The following is a 21198-nucleotide window of genomic DNA, read 5'->3' as shown; positions in this document are numbered from 1 at the left end:
CAATAATTAAATCCACTTGTTTCTACAAGAACCTATAGTACAGAGACGATGATGATGATGATGATGATGATGATGATGATGATGATGATCATCATCATCATCATCATGAGGAGGGGGAGGAGCAGGAGGGGGAGGAAAAGAAGGAGAAGGATGATGATGATGATGATGTGTTGCTATTGTTGTAAATGATGATGATGATGAGTCACTTAACAAGTAGTTTATTTGCCCTGAACAAATTATTAGTGCCTTCATTCGAGGTGCCAATTTTAAAGAAAAGGGAAAGAACTTGCATAACAAGAGTAATATGTGAACTCTGACCTGTCACCTGTAACCCTTCACTTCAAAGTGAAAGGAGGACTTCGGTCAGTCCGTCTCAGGGTTGCCAGTTTGGCATTTTAAATGCCAGATTCCAAAAATCTGGCATTTTTAAAAACCGTTTGGCATTTTAAAAAATCATTTGGCATTTGGCATTTTCATTTGGCATTTTCTTTTCTTGTATATTATACTTCAAATGACACCTTTTCTTAATTATTTCTAAACGCGTCATGTTAATGTATTTCTTTTTCATTCTTAAAATCCAACCGTGGTGTAGTGGTTTAGCACTCCACTTAGTAGTCAGTAGGTAAAAAAATTACCCCAACAGGAAATTTAGTATAATTCAAAAAAAAAAAAAGAAAAGAAAACACGCAAGCCACCAGGATAGGATAGTAAATTGTCTATCAAAAGTGAGTAGTTTTCTTAGTGGGGGTGGGAGTCAACAGACTTTGGCATTTTTTTTAGTGTTTTGGCATTTTTTGAGTCTTCCCCTGGCATTTTGTTGAAAAATAATCTGGCAACCCTGGTCCGTCTCTCGACAATCGACGACAATCGTCACTCCTCTTGCAAATCAAAACACGTAAAGCAAAACAGAAAGCAAATACAAGTAAGTGTTTTTTAGTTTTTTATATAATGTATACATGTAGTGTTAACGCACTGTCTGATAGACCCAATTCCTTACTTATGTTTATAGTTATGGGCTCATTGACTCATTGTTGTTATGGAAATCTAAAAAAATGACAAAATACATTTCAAGTTTCACAACAATGTTAAACTTAGGCCCATAAGTGGGTTCGGATGTCAGACCTACATAAATGTACACGTCGTTAAAAGGCAAGTATTACAACTTGTTCATCAGGTACATGCATCGCAAAATCATTCACCGGAAAAAGTTGGAAATTTTCAATTTAGCCGTCAGCAGTCAGCGCAATGAATGTTTCTCCTCCACTTGTCTGCCAACTGGTCCTCAAACTAAAAGTCTAAAAGGATGACAACATTAACGATGTGTCCTTCTAAGGAAGTAAAAAAAAGAGATTTAATTTAAAACTAAATCATATCATCAGTTAAAAGTAAACATCCAACAGGCCCAGAAAGTGATGTCATTATAATGTTTTTCTTTTCACCATCTATTACTATTATGGCTGTCATTATTCCCAGACGCCTGTCTGGAATGAAAATTCGTTATCCCCAGACAGGTGTCTGGGGATAAAGAAAATTGGTTATCCCCAGACGCATGTAGCAAGTGGGCAGAAAGATTTTATGCAAAATGCCAAACTAGGCGTGAAAAATACCAAATATTCTAGAAAAAATACTAGTGGTTGTGTCCCAAAACAGTTAATATATCAAGTGATATTTAACACAAGATGAAAGTAAATAGTGATCAAATGTCAAATCCAGCTCTTTAAAAAAAATTGTTTTAAAGCAAATGGATCAATGAAATTTCTTTTGTTACTTTGATCTGAAAACGTCAAACTGGCAATTCGACTTTTTATTTTCAACCAGGAAGAAAGTTGTTAATCATCAAATCTGTTCATAGTCCACCAACCATTTAAATTTTCACTACCTACCTACCTGTTAACTTTATTGATCATCTCATGTTTCTATAATTTGCTCATTCTGGCCACAATTTTGGGGATGACCGGGAATTATTTTTTATTTCGCGGACGAATTCCTAGGCCATGGTGTTGTTCGCCCCAAAGCCCAAAACTGACACCTGTTATTTTCCTGTCTTCTTCGCACAAGGCAATACAATTTAGTATCACACGTCCACAAAACTAGATCCAACAACATATTTTTTATTCGAATCAGAGATGAAAATAACTACCAAAACAAGGAAATATGTTTAGCTCATATATGAATTTAAGATATTCCGATAGCGGTGTGGATAGACAGCTCAGTGGGTTAGGCCACCTTTCATTTTACTCCTTTTAGCTGCACAGATTCGAACCAGTCGCGACTGCCCCCCCCCCCCCCCCCCACACACACTTTTTTTTTTTTAAACTTTTTCTTTCTGTCTTCCCAATTGATGCTCGTTCATTGTTTTCACTTTTGTTCCGAGTTCCGAGCAAGAGTCTTTTTAATCAGTTGATTTTTTATTTCTCCGATAATATTATTTCATTATTTAATTTGCTCTAGATCTATTATTGTTTTTTGTTTTTGGTCAAGTGATAATATTGATAATAATAATAATAATAATAATAATAATAATAATAATAATAATAATAATAATAATAATATTAATAATATTAATAATTGTAATAATTGTTATTATTATTAGTATTACCATCATAATCATTATTATATTATTATCAATAATAATATTATTTTTATTATTAATACTCTTATTATCATACTATTACTATTATTTTTATTTTTCTTCTTATTATTATTAATATTATTACTATTATCATTATAATTGTTATTATTATTATTATTATTATTATTATTATTATTATTATTATTATTATTATTATGGGAAATCTCTCTTTATCTTTTTTTTTATATTTTGACCTAAACCTAGAGTTTTTCTATGCTAAACCTTTATGTAAATGTTCCATTTCTGAGCATGAATTTCTTAAATTGTTTTTATTTTTAAAACAATTATTGTTCTTTTTTTCTCCTCTATCTGACCATTTGGTCGCTCTCTGAATATTTCTGTTTGTTTGCTTTTTAATTATTTATTCTTTTTAGACACTATTTGAGATTGAAGTGGGGATGAATATATCTGCTAGAAACTAAAAAAAAAAAACGAGAGAGAGAGAGAGAGAGAGAGAGAGAGAGAGAGAGAGAGAGATGGGACATTTATCCTTTTCAACGTTCTGTAAAAAGAAGACGGAATTTAAAAAAAAAAAAAAGTGACGTTACCAGGATTCGAACCCACAACGTTGATCTGGTCAAACTTCCAGGGCAGACGACTAAGCCATTCGGCCATGACACCCACTTCGAAGTCGACGCATATTGTGTATATGTAGTAACAACTGATTTTAATGTTGTTTAATTTTTTATGTTTTTATAGATATTTTATTAACTTTCCCTATTTCTATGTGCAGGTGTCTGGGGATAACGAATTTTATTAATCCCAGACAGGTGTCTGGGGATAATCACAGCGTACTATTATTGCCATCTTCATTTTTTTTTTTTCGCCTTGAAGGAGAAGGAATATAAATCATTTATATATGAAATCCCCTACCTAAAACAATCTTACTTTGTATATTGCCTGATTTTGATTTTTGTTCCAATATTAGAAATTGCACTTCACTCAAGTGATTCACTTGAATAACAAACACTCGATAGTCGATTGAGAGTTGATAGTATAAGATGTGCCTCAAAAAGACTTTTCTGTTAAAGAGCAACAAACGGATTTTCACAGCAAATGTCTACGTCAGACTGTGATATTTTGAAAGATGATATCTTTTACATAGATATCCATTCGAAGTTTTGTAATTTTAAAAATCATTTATACGGAATTGACCCTGGAGTTAAAGTAAGTTCAGTTGACTTTTTGGTCGCATCACTCTAGAAAGTGCCTCTTCTTGTAACAAAACTGAATTATTTTGATGAGATGGGCGACAACTGACATACACATTCACATATTTAAAGGTTTGATAAAACGGATCGCAATAATGAACTTGATTTAGCAGTGATGCAATGGACAATATTTTGCCTTGGTTTGAGAGAATTTCCATTACAACAATGAGACCATAACTATAACAAGTTAATTTGGTTTATCAGATATGCAACTCAAATAAATACAAGTCGGTGACAACGATTGCAAAACTTGTGTGGGAATGAATGTATTCAGCTATAGTAGACTACAAGTAGTGATTGTTTGTTTTGTTTGTTTTTAAGGGTTTTACGGCGCTTGCAACACATTTAGGTTATATCAGCGCCAGTAAAAAGGAAGAAAATGGAATAGTAAAAAGTTCTAGAATTACAATTAAAGCACCCAAGAGAAAGGAAGACAAAGGGGAACTGGGAACAAATAGGGATCAGATGCAGATTCCAAGAGCAAACCATCAATGTACTTAGTTTGAGATCACCTATAAGTCTCATTTGGACACAAGCACAAAATCCAACAAAGAGGAATACACTCAAAGCTTACATTATACATTAAAAATAACAAACATAATAATACATAACAGAGAGATGATTTACAAGGAAAAAAAACATCATCTCCCAAAACAATAACTATGCATTTGACTGTTTCCCTCCCAGCTAGGACTCAGGCCAGGACAAAACCAAGTAATCTCTTTCCAAGACAAAGACAGAAAGCAAGTTGGAAAACAGATATAGGGGATAGAAGACACAGCAAGTACCTCCCTGCCCACTATGGAAGTAGTGATTGATATTGAACGAGTATGAGTCATCTTCCTAATGGATAACTAGGAAGAAATTTTGCTCATGCAACCCTATGAGGGTGGTGTGAGGAAGGGTGAAGTGGAGATAAATTATGCGGCTATGTGGTCTTATGATATGACACTCGCCTTTGGATTGAAAGGTCCTGGGTTCGAATCCTGCTTTGAGTGGTGCACAATGAAGACCTGGAAATGTGCTTACAGATGAACATAGAAGTTTTTGGAATTGTATTATTGTCTTGAATATAACTATTTTATGTGTAAGAATAACATGTTCTGTTCTTATATTTTAAAATTTAGTTTGACATTAATTCTTTTTAATGTCTTTCTGATGCCCACATTTATAACCAGACTGACAATGGCGTCTTCATGTTCACGTTTGACTGGAAAGGTAGCCTTGGTCACAGCATCAACAGAAGGGTTAGTATGTAGCTTCATTAATCCTGTATACACTGGGTTGGATTTTATTCTAATATATTATTTCGTAATGTAATAATATGGAGTGCATAACAGTTTAACAAGACGAGTAACAAGAAATGTATTGGCGTTTAATTCCCTTCTTCGCAATCTAGAGTGTCAAGGGGCTTAGTATTCACTTTAACAAAGAGAGTAAAATGGTAAAGTCTGACACACATGCTCTCTTAGAGGAAATGGCAAGCCAAATTAATAATGAAAATTATGATATGAAAGAAATTCAGTCTTACTTTTGAATATTATATCTGTTCACGTTCTTGTTATGTGGATTTATGTACGTTGATATTTCTTACTATTTTCTTGGTTCTTCACAGTATCGGATATGCTATTGCCAGACGTTTAGGACAAGAGGGAGCCAAAGTAATGATTAGCAGTCGCAAACAGGCCAATGTGGATATTGCTTTGAAAACTCTCAGGGAGGAAAAGATGAACGTAGAGGGGATGGTTTGTCACGTCGGGAAAAAATCAGATAGGTTGTCTCTACTGAAGGAGGTGAGTGGAAGTTTTTGTATTATGAGATTGTACTATTCATTATCCTCCAGATACAATTACGCATGGAGATGTTTTCAAATTATTTATTTCAAGATACTCAGTTTCAATTAGAAAGAGAATACATTTATATTCCGTACTGCTAAAACATGGAACAGTCTGAAATTTAAAACTGAAATTGCTAAAGATTTTAATGAATTTTAATATGCCTTTGATAGGGAACTGTTTGCTTTAAAATTCATATATGACTGAGTATTCATAATATGTCAATCACAAGAATGGGATTGTTTTGTTTGTTTTTATTTTTAATCTTCTTCTATGCTTTTCAATATTTTATCATAAAGAAAATGCAATGTGAAATGTCCAATATAGGCATTTAGGGAACACTTGATCCATTTTAAAGCCCTATTACTTGTATTATATGATATGATATTGACGAATGGTAAATGGGATTAAACTTATATAATAGCAACTTTCATCTGAAAACCTCATGGCACATTTACAAAATAGTAGAGGTCATTAAAATGTGCTATAAGATAAGATAAGATATACTTTATTCATCCAGGAAATTGGAAATTTATTTACAGACGTGGCATGCATGAAAATGTATAAACACACAAAGTTGAGAATCTATGGCGACAATGTATACAGATAAATATAATATGCAAATGCACAAAAATGTAAAAATATACAACCAAGAACCAATAGCAACACTTTATATATTAATTTGATAGTTTGAGATAGGCCATACCTCTGGCCTTTAGTCCGAACTTGTGTGTGTATATTCAAAAGATAGTATTTAATTTAAATCACAGTTGCGCGTTAAAAATTCAAACCCTTTCTGTTGCATTGGATACATGTGGCTTGGTGGCTCGATGAAACTGTGTCTCGCCTTGTCACAAAAGTCAAGCAATGTGTAGTCTGTGACGGGATAGGTGATAGTTATTGTGGAAAATTTGGTCCTGGTGTTGTGTCTGCTGTACTCACATTATCCCACTCGACTTAGGTATGAATGAGTACCTGTCTATAGTCATTGATGGATATCATAAATTTTTAGTTTGAAAAGGATGCCTTACAGATAACTGATTCTTTAGGAAATAGAAATATAATTTGGCTTGCTGGGGAATTTATTGAAACGTTGTGAAGAACTTTGAGTTTTGCAAATTTGTGGAAATGTGCTATGTTTAAAAGTATACAATATCCACATATGAGATTTGATGAACAGAATAAAAATACTTTATTTTGAATTCTAGGATTTTGCACTGTAAAAAGGTCATAGAGACAGTTGACAGCAACTTTCAGTTCAGTCATGCTTTTTTTTGCTTGAAACCCAAAGAAATAGCACATGGCCCAAAGAAAACCTCTCCTCAAAACAAACTGTGGAGCACAAGGGAACAAAACCTCTAAACAAAGACTCTCATGGACATGACAGAAACTAAATCATGAAAAAAAACCCCAAAAAACTTGAGCTTTTATAGAGTGCAATACCCACTAAACATGTTCAAAGCGCTTTACAAAGGGTCCCTGACCACCAGCAACACGAAACATGTAGAACGAGATATGATACATGTTAGGTTATATTACAATTTTTTCTGACAGAGACAATGCTGTTAGCAGCCAGGTACTCATTCTACACCTGAGTATGGTGAGAAAATGTGAGTAAAGAGCCTTTTCCAACTATGGGTCAAATGAGGCTCGAACCCAGGACCTTCCGATCTGAAAGTGAGTGTCCTACTAAAAGACCATATAGTATAGGCACACATGACATTGGACATCAAAAGCAAAAGGAAAGAAGACGTAAAAGAATGCTAATTTATAATGTTGTTAACAAACTAATTACTTAATGATTTTAGGCTGAGAAAAGAAATACTCTTAACTTGGAACTTGTTACCATTCTACCGTTTTTAAAATTTAAATTCTCATAAAAAGATTAACATGTTTGCAATGTCATTTCAGACAGTGGACAAATTTGGTGGTATTGACATTGTTGTATCCAATGCTGCTGTTAGCACCCATTTTGGTCGAACCATCGATGTAAGTTTTCGATCCTCTTTAAAAATCTTTTTAACAATACAACATTGATCTTTTTTTAAAAATATATTTCATAGAATTGTTCTGCACCTATCATAATAATTGAAGATGGGTTTAGCTTCATTGAGAATGAGTGTCATGGCAATAAGAACAGTGATAAGACATGTTGCCAATCTTTGTTTTATGATCTTGAAGTTCAAGTTTGGAGTTCAATAAAATATTGCATGACTGAGTCATATCAGATTTATATATGTTGATTCTGGAAGTCAATACTATTTTTATCATCTATAAAGTTTATATGTTTATTTATTAAGTTAAATATCAATTATTATATTGCTAGTACAGTCTTACTGCTTATCATCAGAATTAGCACTCGTTATCAGTTTGCTTGTTTTTTTTAGGATTGTACGCTCTTTTTTTTTCAAAACCTCATATATTTTGACTCTCCATTGTACACAATTACAAGGGCTAAGGTTGGCAGCATGGTGGGGGCAGTGTGGCTCAGCGGTACAGTCTTTGCTTTGTACCCGAAAGTTACCGAGTCTGATCACCTGCCGCTGCGCTGTGTGGCCGTGAGCAAGTCACCTCACCCTAGCTCAGTTTGCGGCGTTGCACTGGGTTATTCCAGTTTTCCCATGGGATAGACTGTAGAGACAAATTTCCCCTATGGGATGAATAAAGGGAATTCATTTCTTTATTTATGGAATAAGTCTGTAAAACAAATGTAAATCGAATGGTCCAATTTTTGAATATTAATGACCAGTATTTATCGTCTTCGTCAATATTTTTCAGACATGTATTATTGGTTAATTTCTATAATGGATATGCTTGCTGCATATCTGAAGCTGTCTTTAAATAATTATAAATTGTATTTTTTTGTTTATTTTTGTTTTATCATTTCAGACTCCAGAAAATTCTTTTGATAAAGTAAGTATATATAGATAAACCAATAGAAAGCAATCTGCTGACAGTATGTTTCGACAAATTATGTCTCATCAGTACAACTTGGCGTACATGCTTATTAAATCATAGGGAGATTATATATGGCCAAGAGTGCTCAAACCATTAATGCTGTATTATATATATTTTCATTGTAATTTTGAAATTTGGCATATTGACTACACTATGATTAGTGCCAAGGAGGGGGCAGGGATGAAAAATTGAATTAAGATCAGTGGTTCACAAAATCCTGGATTGCACACAGGCTGCAGTCAGTAAATTTATTGGCCCTGGGTAGCATATAAATCAACTAATGATTTTTTTTTTCTCATTTTATTTACTTTTTAAGTTAAAGGATTTTCTTATTCATCTTATGGGCACATATATTTGTAGTGACTTTATTTTTATTTAAAGGAATATTGAAGTATATTTAAATTAAAACCGTCTAAACCAGAACAATCTAAAATATAGATAATTGAAGCCCATCCATCCTCCCTCAGCTGGTAGCAGAGAATTTTGAGATCTTTACCACTCCACTGCAATAAGAAGGGGGGGGGGGGGGGAATAATTTGTCTAGATGATACGATACTAGATTTTATGAATATAACTGACAAATTTTAACCCTCTTATTGCTAAATGTCCTTTTTGTGCCTCCAACAGATGTTTGATATCAATGTGAAATCGTCCTTTATGCTGTGCCAAGAGGTGGTCCCAGAGCTGGAAAAGAGAGGGTAAATTGGCAGTTTCTCTATAAGACCAAAGACATGGATTTTGTCAGTGTATTGTCATCATTAGCTTTAAGTGACTAAAATTTATATCTTAAAAGTAGTCCTTTATTGCTATAGAGTCCAAAACTGGTTCCAATTTCTTTTGAGTGGAAGTGCGGACCTAACCGCTTGCTTCGGGTTGAGTGGGCGGTGGTGCTTTCCCCTAAATCTAGAGGAGATCCTGGTTAGGAAAATGTGACGTAAAATCTAGTGTAATTCTGAGTTGGAACTGGCTTACTTTCTATGCTGGTCAGACACTTTGTTGACTGGTCCTCAGAATGCGTTTAAATACTTTTTTCCCCCCAGAGTTTATAATAAAATTGCCCAGTTTTGCTTACCATTCAATAGGACACTGTTATCTTGCATGGTACTATCTGATATATTGAGAGGAGATCCAGGTCAGGGTGGCCCGTGGTGAAATCCAATTTAAAGCTGAGTAAGGCCTTGGATTTGTTTACATGCTGGTCAAACATGTTCAGATTGGTATAAAACACCCATTTAAAAAAATGGATGTTAGTGTTAGAATTAATGTTGATATTGTTCAGTTTTACATATATTTTTTTTGTAAATTTTACATCCTGAAGCAGCGTGACCTAGAAGCAAGTAATTTGACAGAGAATTGTCATTTTGTGTAGCCTAAAGCAAGTCAACTCACCCTAGCTCATTTTGTAGTGCTGCACTGTAACCAACTTTTAGAATTTTTCAATTTTCTCTTGAACTATAGATTAAGTGGCGGCATAATGTCCTTTGAGACAGTTTTACTCACCTTTTCTCACATTATTCAGGTGTAAAATGAGTACTTGGTCCAACCACCATTGTTTCTGTAGAAAAGAAATTATATAAGTACCTTTTGGCTTTGGCTCCCTTGTAAGGCAAGTTGAACCTGTTGAATGGATCTCATGCTTAATTAAAGCTCACATTTTTTTTTTTTTTGCTCCACTGTTCTACTTTTCAATTACCGTAGGCACTTTTCACCCAAGAGTGTTGCAGGCCTTGAACTCAATCTATCTCGATCCATCTTTGCATTGTTTACAGAGAAACTATCCACTTTGTGAACAGAGGCATCTATAATGTCTATATACAATCTCTATTCCTCTCTGTTTATGGCTGTAGTTCTTGTTTGACCATTTGTCATCTATCAGCAATGTCAACAATATTCCTCACCTTTTTAAGAGTCTGTTTCCGTGTAATTTTTGGCCTGTCTCTCTCTCTTACTTATCCTTTCCATGGAGCTTAAAATAATGCAAGAGCATTTCATCTTCTAAAACTAAACATCTAACTTTATAAAGTTTTTCTCAAATGTTTCATATAGAACTTAAGAGATATTTAAGACATGTTGTCTAGAATTATTTATGATACACACACGATTATGTTTGTACGTTTTTTGTGGATGTGGACATTTTCAGATCTGGTTCAATCATTATCGTGTCATCCATTGCTGCATTTGTACCCTTTGAAGTGAGTATGTTTTTGGGTTATGCTTGACAAATTGCAATCCCCGACTCTGGCTTTTGTCCGTTTATTTTTTTTTCTTTCCTGAAATTTGCTTGAATTTTTGGCAATTTGTTTTGCAGCTTGTTTGTATGACAAACTATGATATCTTTGCTGTGATGATTTTGTAATTCTTACAACCCCTAGAATTGTATCATGCTGTTCTTTCATTTATTTGTTTTTGTTTTGGTATGAAATATAGGTACAAGGTTTATTTGTTTGTTTGTTTGCCTGTTTGTTTTTCTTTTGCTTTGAATTTTGGTGGTTCTATAATCCTAGTGTCCTCGCTTGGTGGTTTAACTCCCTCACCGGTACGTCTTGTATGTTTGTGTGTCATTGTTTTCTACTGTTTGTAACCATGATGAAGAAGAAAGAAAAATGAAGGAGAAGGAGGAGGAAGAAGAAGAAGGAGGAGGAGGAGGATAGAAAGAAAAAGCAAGAGTAGAGAAACTGGTTGAATCATTGATCAAGGGACTTTTTGATCTGTTTATGTATTTTTCTTTAAGCATATTGACTGAAAATCACAAGATTGTCAAGGCATTGTGTATTTAATACTGTGTAGATTTCATAAATATATTACATTTTTATTGAATTAAGTTTTGAAATAATGTTGTAAGTTGTAAAAATAATAAAATTGGCACTTTTTAGTATTATATCTTTTTTTTTTTTTACAGGCGGCGCGTTGAAATGATTTGAGGTTTTTTTTTATGAAATTGTCTTTTTTTAAAAAGATAACCATAGTTCAATAGCCAATTCTGCATAGCAGTCACCTCTACAAAAATACAATGCTTTGGGACATTCTTACTAATTTCCTATATTGATAGTCGGCGGATCAAACCTCTGAAGTGCCGATTTTCATGATTGGGGATCAAAACTCTGAAGTCCACATACAAGCTTTGCTTAGCTCGTATATAGACTTCAGAAGTTTGATCAGTTGACCATCGATATGTGTCCTTAGAATCTGCATAAAATCAACTTCTGCTTAAAGTTCAGATCACGTGTTTGTCCCAAATTTTCTGTTCTTTACCAAAGTGTGTTCCATTGACGATGCTTAAAGTCAACCTTGCTTAAAGTCAACCAATCTTTCTGGTCCAGCAGTGTTGGTGTTATCAGGATTCCACTGTATTCTTCTCTCACTTAGTCCGTAAGAGACATTAGGCCCATGAAGGCGGTGTTTACCCCGGTTTCTATAGGGTCAAACAGACAATAGTAATTGCTTACTATCCTTTGGATAGGTTGCTAGTCTATTGCAAAGTACTTTCCATCAAATCTAACAGAACCAGCTACCCAATCACTGCTGAGGGGGACAAGGGTGGGGGGGAAGGAGGGTGAGAAAAAAATCTCGACTGCATCTGGGATTGATCTTGGTCCCTTTATGCATGAAGCGAGTGCTCTGCCAACTGAGATGAATCATCTTAACTACGCCACTACCACATCATCTCATTTATCTGTGGTGTTTCATTCATCCCATTTTGTTGATAAAGGGGAAACCCGAAACGTTCATTTGATCTGTTTTTGTAATTAAATTGAAGCTTACATTCAATTTCACATTATTATTTATATCTCTAATTATGGGGCAGTGTGGCTCAACAGTACCATCTTTGCTTCAAGGTACTAAGTTCGACTACCTGCTGCCCTATGTGGCCTTGAACATGTCATTTCACCCTTGCGCAGTTTGCGGAGCTGCACTTCGGCTGATGCCTGGGTTATTCCAGTTTCCCCTTTGAAATAGACCCTAAAGACAAATTTCCTCCTTGGGATGAATAAAGATAATTTAATTTTTAGTTTTAGTTTAGTTCTTCTCATCATTAAATCATAAAATCTTAATTTCGGTCTCATAATCTTATTTTCAATTTCCACAATCCAAAACACCCCAGCATATTATCGCTTCGAGGCATTGGATCTCATATTTTAAATCAAAAATGCAATTTCCATATTAGACATACTGTCACATCTCTCTAATCCGGAACTCTACAATCCAGATGTCTCCATTATCCGGACATGTTGCCTGGGCACGGATTTTTATTAAACTTTATTTGTACACTTAAGGGACTGATTCCACTATCATGTGTCTGAATGTCTCTGTAATCAGGACAAAATGCTGGGAACCGAGGTGTTTGGATTGGAGAATTGTGTCTGTATATTCAATTTTGATTTTATTCAAATTTATATTTAGCCGCTAGAAACTTCTGTCTTCCCCTTTTTTTTTCTCCTTTTGTCCTATAGATACATAATAATTTGAATGACTAAGCCACTCTTCAGTATTACTGTTGATGTCAAAACTCTGGGTGGAGTTCCTGACCTCCCAAAATGGGCAGGGAGGCACTTACTGTGTCTTCTATCCCCCCTATATATATATATTTGTCTTTGTCTTGGGATGGGATACTTACTTTTATCCCAGCCCTGGCTGGAGTTCTTGACTGGGAAGGAAGCAGTCAAATATATAGTTATAGTTTTTTCCTTGTAAATCATCTCTCTGTTGTGTATTGTTAATTATGTATTCTGTAAACATTAAACCACTCCAAACAGTTGCAGAAAATGATGGACAAGTGTTTACAATTTGTTTTAACCTTTTATTGATTGGATTCCATAGAAAAACAAAAAAAAACAAAAAACATGGGGCTTTTACATATCGCAATATCCACTAAATGTGCTCAAAGCACTTTACAAAGGTTCCTTGACCAACAGCAACATGTAACATGTAGATTGAAACATGACGCCTGTTAAGCAATTTTCCAATATTATTTTTTTATGACAGTTGCAACGCTACTCATTTTACACCTGAGTATGGTGAGAGAATGTGAGTAAAGAGCCTTTTCCAAGGACTCAACTCTGCGCTAAGCGAGGCTCAAACCCAGGACCTTCCTATCCGAAAGCGGTTGTTATACCACAAGACCACATCATAGCCCCATATGATAAACACGATATTGTATGGCCCATTCTGTTTATAACACTTCATGTAGCTGTAATGGTGAAACATCAGTTCTCACTTAGAATTAGCATTTTAATTTTTGATTAGCAATGTGGTATATATAGGATAGTGATAACCTCTTGTTTGATAATCTTTAAATGTTAAGATTGTTTGGTTATCTTAACTTTTATGCTTAACTTTATTTTAAGTTTAAGGTTTGGTTATCAAATATAACTTTTATCCTTAACTTTCTTTTAAGACATATTTCCTGTACTATCGAGTTTGTTTTGTATTTTTTCCTCCTACCCCCAGTTCATTGGCGTTTACAGTGTGACAAAGACAGCCCTCATTGGGATGTGTAAGGCTTTGGCACCAGAACTGGCCAGTGACAACATCAGGGTCAACTGTATAGCTCCTGGCTTGATTGATACCAAGTTTAGCAAGGCTGTAAGTATTTACTATTAGAGTCACATTTGTCTGTGGGATGGGAGTATTCTGATGCATGCCTGCCTCTCTCTCTCTCTCTCTCTCTCTCTCTCTCTCTCTCTCTCTCTCTCTCTCTCTCTCTCTCTCTCTCTCTCTCTCTCTCTCTCTCTCTCTCTCTCTCTCTCTCTCTCTCTCTCTCCCTCCCCCCCCCCCCTCCCTCTCCTACCACCAATAGGCTTTTCTCCCATTTTTTAAAAGAAAAATTGAAGTCAAGTTAAAGAAACATATTCTTTCTCTAGATTCTGCGTGTATACAATCATAATAATTGATTTTTTTTTTTTTTTGCATGAGACCAAGATAACCCCATGGTCAAGTCTGTATGAAATATACCAAGTTTAGAAATACCACAAGGCTTCTTAATTATGAATGGATTAAAAAATAATCACTTGCCTTTCTCAGACTATCAGATTCACTGTGAAAACAATCTGATGTTGATGTTGGCTGAGAAATTTTTTCGCTAATTCTTTCAGAAACAAGGAATCTCTGTAGTTCTTTTTTTTTCCCCCACCAAACCCCCTCCCCCACCTCATTCCATCCATCCATTCCAGGTTTTGGTGGTTTCATAAAATCTAAAGCCTCCATTTCTCTGTATCCTATGGTTTGGTCAATCATCGCGAATTCAGACCTGTGAATACTCTCACTTGTGTCATTGTCATTGTTTGTGTGGCTATGTGGTCTTGTGGAATATCAGATTCACTGTGAAAACAATCTGATGTTGAAATTGGCTGAGAAATGTGTTAGCTATTTCTTTCAGAAACAACGAATCTCTGTAGTTCTTTGAAAAAAATTATTATTCCTGTGCTCACTGGATTCTAGCATGCTCTGAGAAAAAGCCAAAAAGGGTACTAGAACCCGAGAGTGCTGAAATCTGTTGCTCATGGGAGGTAACAACTTATTGTATTATATAGATAAAATTCGGTCACCCAGGTCGTGCGTGCTGTATAGCAGAGCATGCTAGAATCCAGCGAGTGCTATTCTTTTTCATGGATGCTCATAAGCCCAGATAAACTTTATATTTGGTGCATCATTGTCTTTTTTTTTTTCTGGTGCTGATATCACTATAAAATGTGGGATTATGTGGTCTAGTGGTATGACACTTGCCATGGGATTGGAAGGTCTTGGGTTCAAGTCCCATTCTGGGAAATGCATAGTTGAGTCCTTTGAAAAGGCTCTTTACTAACATTCTCTCACCATACTCGGGTATAGATTGAGCACCTAGCCGTCAACAGCACTGTCGGTCTACAAAAAATTGTAATATCTCCTAGCTGGTGTCATGTCTCGCCCTACATATTAAGTGTTGCTGTTGGCTGAGACCCCTTGTAAAGCACTTTAGCATGTTTAGTGGATATTGCGCTATATAAAAGTTCAATTATTTAATAATTAAAATGTCACAAGCACTATTACACTCTCACATAAAAAGTACAATGTTGTAAAGTTTTATATAAATTGTTCATTTTTTTGCGTTACCAGTTGACAACCAGTGATACTGCCAAAGAAATTGCCCTGCAGGGAATTCCCATGAGAAGGTGGGTTTTCTCAAATTGTTAAAAATTTAAAGTGGTGACTTAGACCTTATTTTTATTTATAAAATGCTGTCAACACATCATGCACATTAGAAGGTAACCATTGTAGGAAATGAAACAAGAAATTCATCACATTTTTACAACCTTTGAAAACACGATTTATTGTTGTTGCTGTACAATGACAAGGTTCTGGATAATCATCGAAATTGGGTCAATCCTTGTCATTGGAATGATACCTGCCTCTACATACTAGGTCTCTGCTCTCTCTCTCTCTCTCTCTCTCTCTCTCTCTCTCTCTCTCTCTCTCTCTCTCTCTCTCTCTCTCTCTCTCTCTCTCTCTCTCTCTCTCTCTCTCTCTCTCTCTCTCTCTCTCTCTCTCCCCCACCCACACCACCAACCCATCTTTACCTTCCATCCATTCCAGATTTTGGTGGTTTCATAAAATCTAAAGCCTCCATTTCTCTGTATCCTATGGTTTGGTCAATCATCGCGAATTCAGGCCTGTGAATACTCTTACTTGTGTCATTGTCATTCTCATATTTTTGTTGTTTTTGTTATTGTCTGAAGAAGGGTTTTGAGCCGAAAATGTTCTGTGTTTGATATTTTATTCTTTTTCGAAGTTGATATATATTATTCCTTTTTGATCATTACTTTTTGTAATTTTAATCTCATCATTTTGTTTTTCCTTGACTTGTCTTAATGCCAGTTTTACATGTTGGGTACGATGTGCACAATTTTTCAGATCTGATAACCAGACACAATTATAGGCTCATTTTAACATTGTTGTAATGGACAATATTTTATGGTAGTTTGAGAGAATTTCCATTACAACAATGAGCCAATCACAATTTGGGGTCATCAGTAAACATCGGTTGGGTTATCTTTTGTCTGCAATCACTGCATGTATTGTTTTCAAAATGTCCACTCAAACTTTTGTTTTGTTTGGAGCATTTGGAATTATTGCAAACTGTTAATTTTGTGGATTCTTTTTGTTTTTATAACCACTATATTTTCAGGCTGGGGGTTCCGGAAGACTGTGCTGGTGCTGTTGCTTTCCTGGCATCGGATGACGCCAAGTTTATCACTGGGGAGACGATTGTCATGAGTGGGGGGCAGACCAGTCGCTTGTAGAAATTATCACTTAATAATTATGTCTATGTGAATTGTGACAAAGAGTTTCCTGACCTTCCATAGTGGGCAGGGAAGCACTTACTGTGTGTTCTATCCCTCTATAGCTGTTTTCCAACATGCTTTGTCTTTTTCTTGGAATGAGATTACTTTGTTTTGTCCAGGCCCTGGCCGGATGGGAGGGAAACAGTCAAATGTATAGTTAGAGTTTTGGGAGATGATATTTTTTGTCTTGTAAATCATCTATCTGTTTATGCACTGTATTGCTTTGTTTACATATTATATATGATTTGTAAACATTTGAGTGTATCTCTCTGTGGAATCCTGTGCTCGTGTCTGGATGAGACTTTTAGGTGATCTCAAACTATTACTTTTCCATGTGTGATAGTATGCTCTTGGAATATACACCTATTCCCTATTTGTACCTTTCCCCTTTGTCTTATTTTTTCTTGGGTGCTTTAATTGTACTTCTAGAACTTTTATACTATCCTATTTTCTTCCTTTTTACTGGCATTAATATGACCTAAATGTGTTGCATGCGCCGTAAAACCCTTAAAAACAAACAAACAAAACAGAACTTCAATCTGGTATTAAAAGTACGGGTTAATCAGATTCTGAATATTCAATTTTAAATGAAATTTTTACAAATGATATGTCATTCTAGGTTGCCAATTTTCCGTATCTTTATGGAATTCAGTATGTTGTAAACCCTCATTATATTTTCCAATCACTTGCTAAACAGAAAAAAGCAAGTACCTCATGTTTTTTTTACTGGAGTTCAGCACTCAGAAAGGGGTCGGTCTACGTGTTTGCTTAAAAGTTCAGTAATTTTTTACCTCCTGAATTGGCAGCCCTGATCATTTTCTCATACATATGGAGAAATTTGTCTTTATGCTGTTGTTATAAATATTTCGAGTGTGTTTGTGACTATTTAAAGGAGAGAAGATGTATCTACATCATTTATTTAATGGAGAAAAAATGGGGGAAAATTTCTTTTAAAAAACCAAAGATATAATGGGAAAGTGTTGAATGTTATTCAATGCACGCTAGAGCTGTAGCATGACACCAGAACAGCTTGGTGTTTGTGATACGCAAAACAATACATCAAGTATTGAATTGAACTGTATCGCTTTCAAACCAAATCACATCCAATAGTACACAACAAAATAACGGCTCTAAGCCTGTTAACATTGAAAATATTCGCTTTTGCCAAATATTCACATCACCATCTGTGAAATTCTAATTCAACAGTTATGTTAAAAAAGAGAGTATTCTTGGATTATTTATTACAAGTACCATTTGATCACTGCTATTTTCGTAGTACTAAAACTTTTTCATAGCTATCACTCACTAAACCATTTAATGTTATTGTTACAACCAGTTAATAACTGCCACAATGATAAATGGTGAAAGCATTGATGTTCAATTAGCGGCCATTCAAAATGCTTTATTATCAGCCTGTTCTTGTTTTTCACACTTTTTTGTGTTGTTGTTACTTTGATAATATCACAACATTGTGTGTGTGTGTGTTGGGGGAGGGGGCGGGGGGTTGAGGAGGTTTGTCCAGCAAATCAACATCAGAAATGAAATGACTTTTTGCATTTAACGAGACCTTAGATATAATAGGTATTGACCCTATAATCCTGCTGGCGTCGTTGTATACAATGTGTGACGAGTTTGTCAGAGGTTTTTTTCTGGGTTTTCACTTTTTTGTTTGTTCCTTTTTTATTCTTATTTAGATGTTGATGACAGGCAGCCTGTGATGTATTGTTTGTTCTGCTTTACTCTGAATAAACACAGTTTATAAATTTCGGTCAGAAAACTGGTCCTTCAAATATTAATTGATTAAAATGGCCCCCATCTTGTCAAAAAAGAACTCAAACCAGCGACTTCAAGCGAGTGTTCAAGGAAGTCCCAGGTTTGCGAGTTTTTGACAAGGCGAGAGCTCTTTTAATTGGCTCATTATTAAAGGGCTCGTTTTGTGGCCGGATTTTTTTTTTCAGCATATGATAGTGTTATGGATAAAACTCTTGAAGAGTTTATACTAAGTGTTAAATATTATTTATTTATTCCACACTACTATGTAATTTGTTTGAAGCTATGCAACGCCAAATGACTGGCATTTTGTCTGACCATGGTGCACCTTTCATAATCTAGATTTACTGCATCTCCAGGTTTTTAGCTTTGTATTATTATTATTATTATTATTATTATTATTATTATTATTATTATTATTATTATTATTATTATTATTATTATTTTATTTTTTACTTTTCTCTTCATTTTTTATATAGGTTGATTGATTGAGAGAGAGAGAGAGAGAGAGAGAGAGAGAGAGAGAGAGAGAGAGAGAGAGAGAGAGAGAGAGAGAGAGAGAGAGAGAGAGGGGGGGGGGGAAGACATTGACGGTTATTAACCTGCAAATTTATTGCCTCTGATGTATGAATAAATATTTATTATATTTTACTACAAATAAGCAATGCCTCTGGTGTATGAATAAATATTTGTTATATTTTCCTACAATGAGCAAGGCCTTTGTAAATCTTTAATCCCCTTCAACCACAGAGGATATAGAAGGGGCGGAACTGACGTCACTCAGCTCTTAGTTATTGTTTTTAGACAGTCAATTTAATGATTAGTTGTCAATAAATTATACCAACCAGATTACAAACGTTTACGGTTAAGCATAGTTTTGTATTTTGGTAGGTTACATCCGGCTGGCAGATGTTGCATTTAACTTAAATGCATAGCATCAATATAATATATAAGCTGCCAACAAGAAGCCTCCATCTCTGTACATCATCATACATTACACATCATTCACCCACCCGGTTTAGAGTATCTTCAAATTAATGTTTGGTTTTGGAGATGAATTAGAATGTAAGAGATTAGTATACCTCTGGGAATTTTGGTAAAAATTGGAAATTGGTTTAAAAAAATTAATACATGGACAACAATTGGAATTTTGAAAAACTCGTGGAATTTTTAATCAGACTAGGTTTTAATATTATTCATATGTTTGTTTCTTTTTCTTTTCATTTGTTTGATTGTATAGATATATCGTTAAAAACCAGTTCCTAGTTCCTATAATCCCTTTTATTTAGCAGGCATACGTCAAATGCTTCTTCTTGTCGTTTTTCTCTTTAACAATTTCATATCCTCTTCGAAAACTCTTTAAATTTTGAAAAACAAAAACAAAAAAAAAACCCGACAAAGATCTTTAGACCCAGAGATCTAGGTTTGGAGTGTCACACAAGCTTTGGAACAACACGGATGGCACTCTGTTTCATCCTAGGTGGGGTTCCTGACCTCCCATAGTGGGCAGGGAGGTACGTACTGTGTCTTCTATACCCCTTTTCATGTTTTCCAATTGCTTTCTCTCTTTGTCTTGGAATGAGATTACAGTGGAAACCATTTATAACAAGCCCGGTTATAACAGGGATCGTGTATAACAGGGATTTTTCAAATCCCCGTTTTTTATACCTCTCTTTGTCTCTATTAAAAATTATCGGTTATAGCATGGCCTCACTTGAACCAAATCGGCTATAACAGGGACAATGCCTTTTCACAAAGAGTGAAACTCGCCTCTTTGAACTTGCTGACCAGTCTCTCTAACTGATGATGACACGTACCTAGTATTAGTAGATACTATGTGTGAAATGTGAAGAACATGCAAAATTGCGGATCCATCCCTTTGATCTAACAAAGTAGACAAGTCTATGTCATGTATGGCGAGAGGGCAAGAGAAGAACCGACCCCCCCCCCCCTCTCTCTCTCTCTCTCTCTCTCTCTCTCTCTCTCTCTCTCTCTCTCTCTCTCTCTCTCTCTCTCTCTCTCTCTCCGTTTTAGTCGTCGTCATAGTAATGGTAGTAATAGAAGTCGTGAAAGTAGAAGTTGTAGTAATAATAATAGTAATAGTTGTAGTTGTAGTAGTAGTCGTAGTAGTAGTAGGAGTAGTAGTAAGTAGTAGTAGTAGTAGTAGTAGTAGTAGTAGTAGTAGAAGAAGTATAATAGATTGATAGGTGGATGGATTGGTGACCAAGTTGATCGACCAAGTTCACACTTTCATCACACCCAGGGAGGTATAGTAATCGATGTATTAGATCACTTGAAAAAGTCAATTATGTGCTTATTTCCCTCGTATTTCTGATGTAACAGGGATCGGCTAAAACAGGACTTTTGCTCTGGTCCCACCACCCCTGTTTTATCAGGTTTCCACTGTACTTAGTTTTATACTGACTCGACCGGAGACCTTGGCTTGGAAGAAAACAGTCGAATATAGTTATAGT

At 35.2% G+C, this 21198-nt stretch overlaps 1 protein-coding gene across 1 annotated transcript; it reads left to right on the top strand.

Annotated features, from left to right (window-relative positions):
* The first annotated feature begins 345 nt into the window (after positions 1-345).
* Positions 346-18177, top strand: LOC144970648 (dehydrogenase/reductase SDR family member 4-like). The gene is made up of 11 exons (XM_078910482.1): positions 346-375; positions 851-922; positions 5022-5090; positions 5459-5636; positions 7590-7667; positions 8568-8591; positions 9264-9334; positions 10777-10828; positions 14085-14219; positions 15729-15784; positions 16798-18177. The coding sequence occupies exons 3-11, from the start codon at positions 5029-5031 to the stop codon at positions 16910-16912; spliced, it is 771 nt and encodes a 256-aa protein (XP_078766608.1). The 5' UTR covers positions 346-375; positions 851-922; positions 5022-5028; the 3' UTR covers positions 16913-18177.
* Positions 18178-21198: the final 3021 nt, after the last annotated feature.

This window comes from Berghia stephanieae, chromosome 4 (assembly GCF_034508935.2).
Source record: "Berghia stephanieae isolate SIO BIC M18660-M18661 chromosome 4, UCSD_Bste_1.3, whole genome shotgun sequence".
Lineage (NCBI taxonomy): Eukaryota > Metazoa > Mollusca > Gastropoda > Nudibranchia > Aeolidiidae > Berghia > Berghia stephanieae.
Note: the sequence above shows the minus strand (reverse complement) of the source record. Positions and strands in the feature narration are given on the sequence as shown.

Excerpts from the sequence above, each read along its gene's own strand:
- LOC144970648 (XM_078910482.1), top strand. The coding sequence starts at position 5,029 with ATGGCGTCTTCATGTTCACGTTTGACTGGAAAGGTAGCCTTGGTCACA. Across the intron at positions 5,091-5,458 it reads GTCACAGCATCAACAGAAGG|TATCGGATATGCTATTGCCA; the intron begins GTTAGTATGTAG and ends GGTTCTTCACAG. Across the intron at positions 14,220-15,728 it reads ATACCAAGTTTAGCAAGGCT|TTGACAACCAGTGATACTGC; the intron begins GTAAGTATTTAC and ends TTGCGTTACCAG.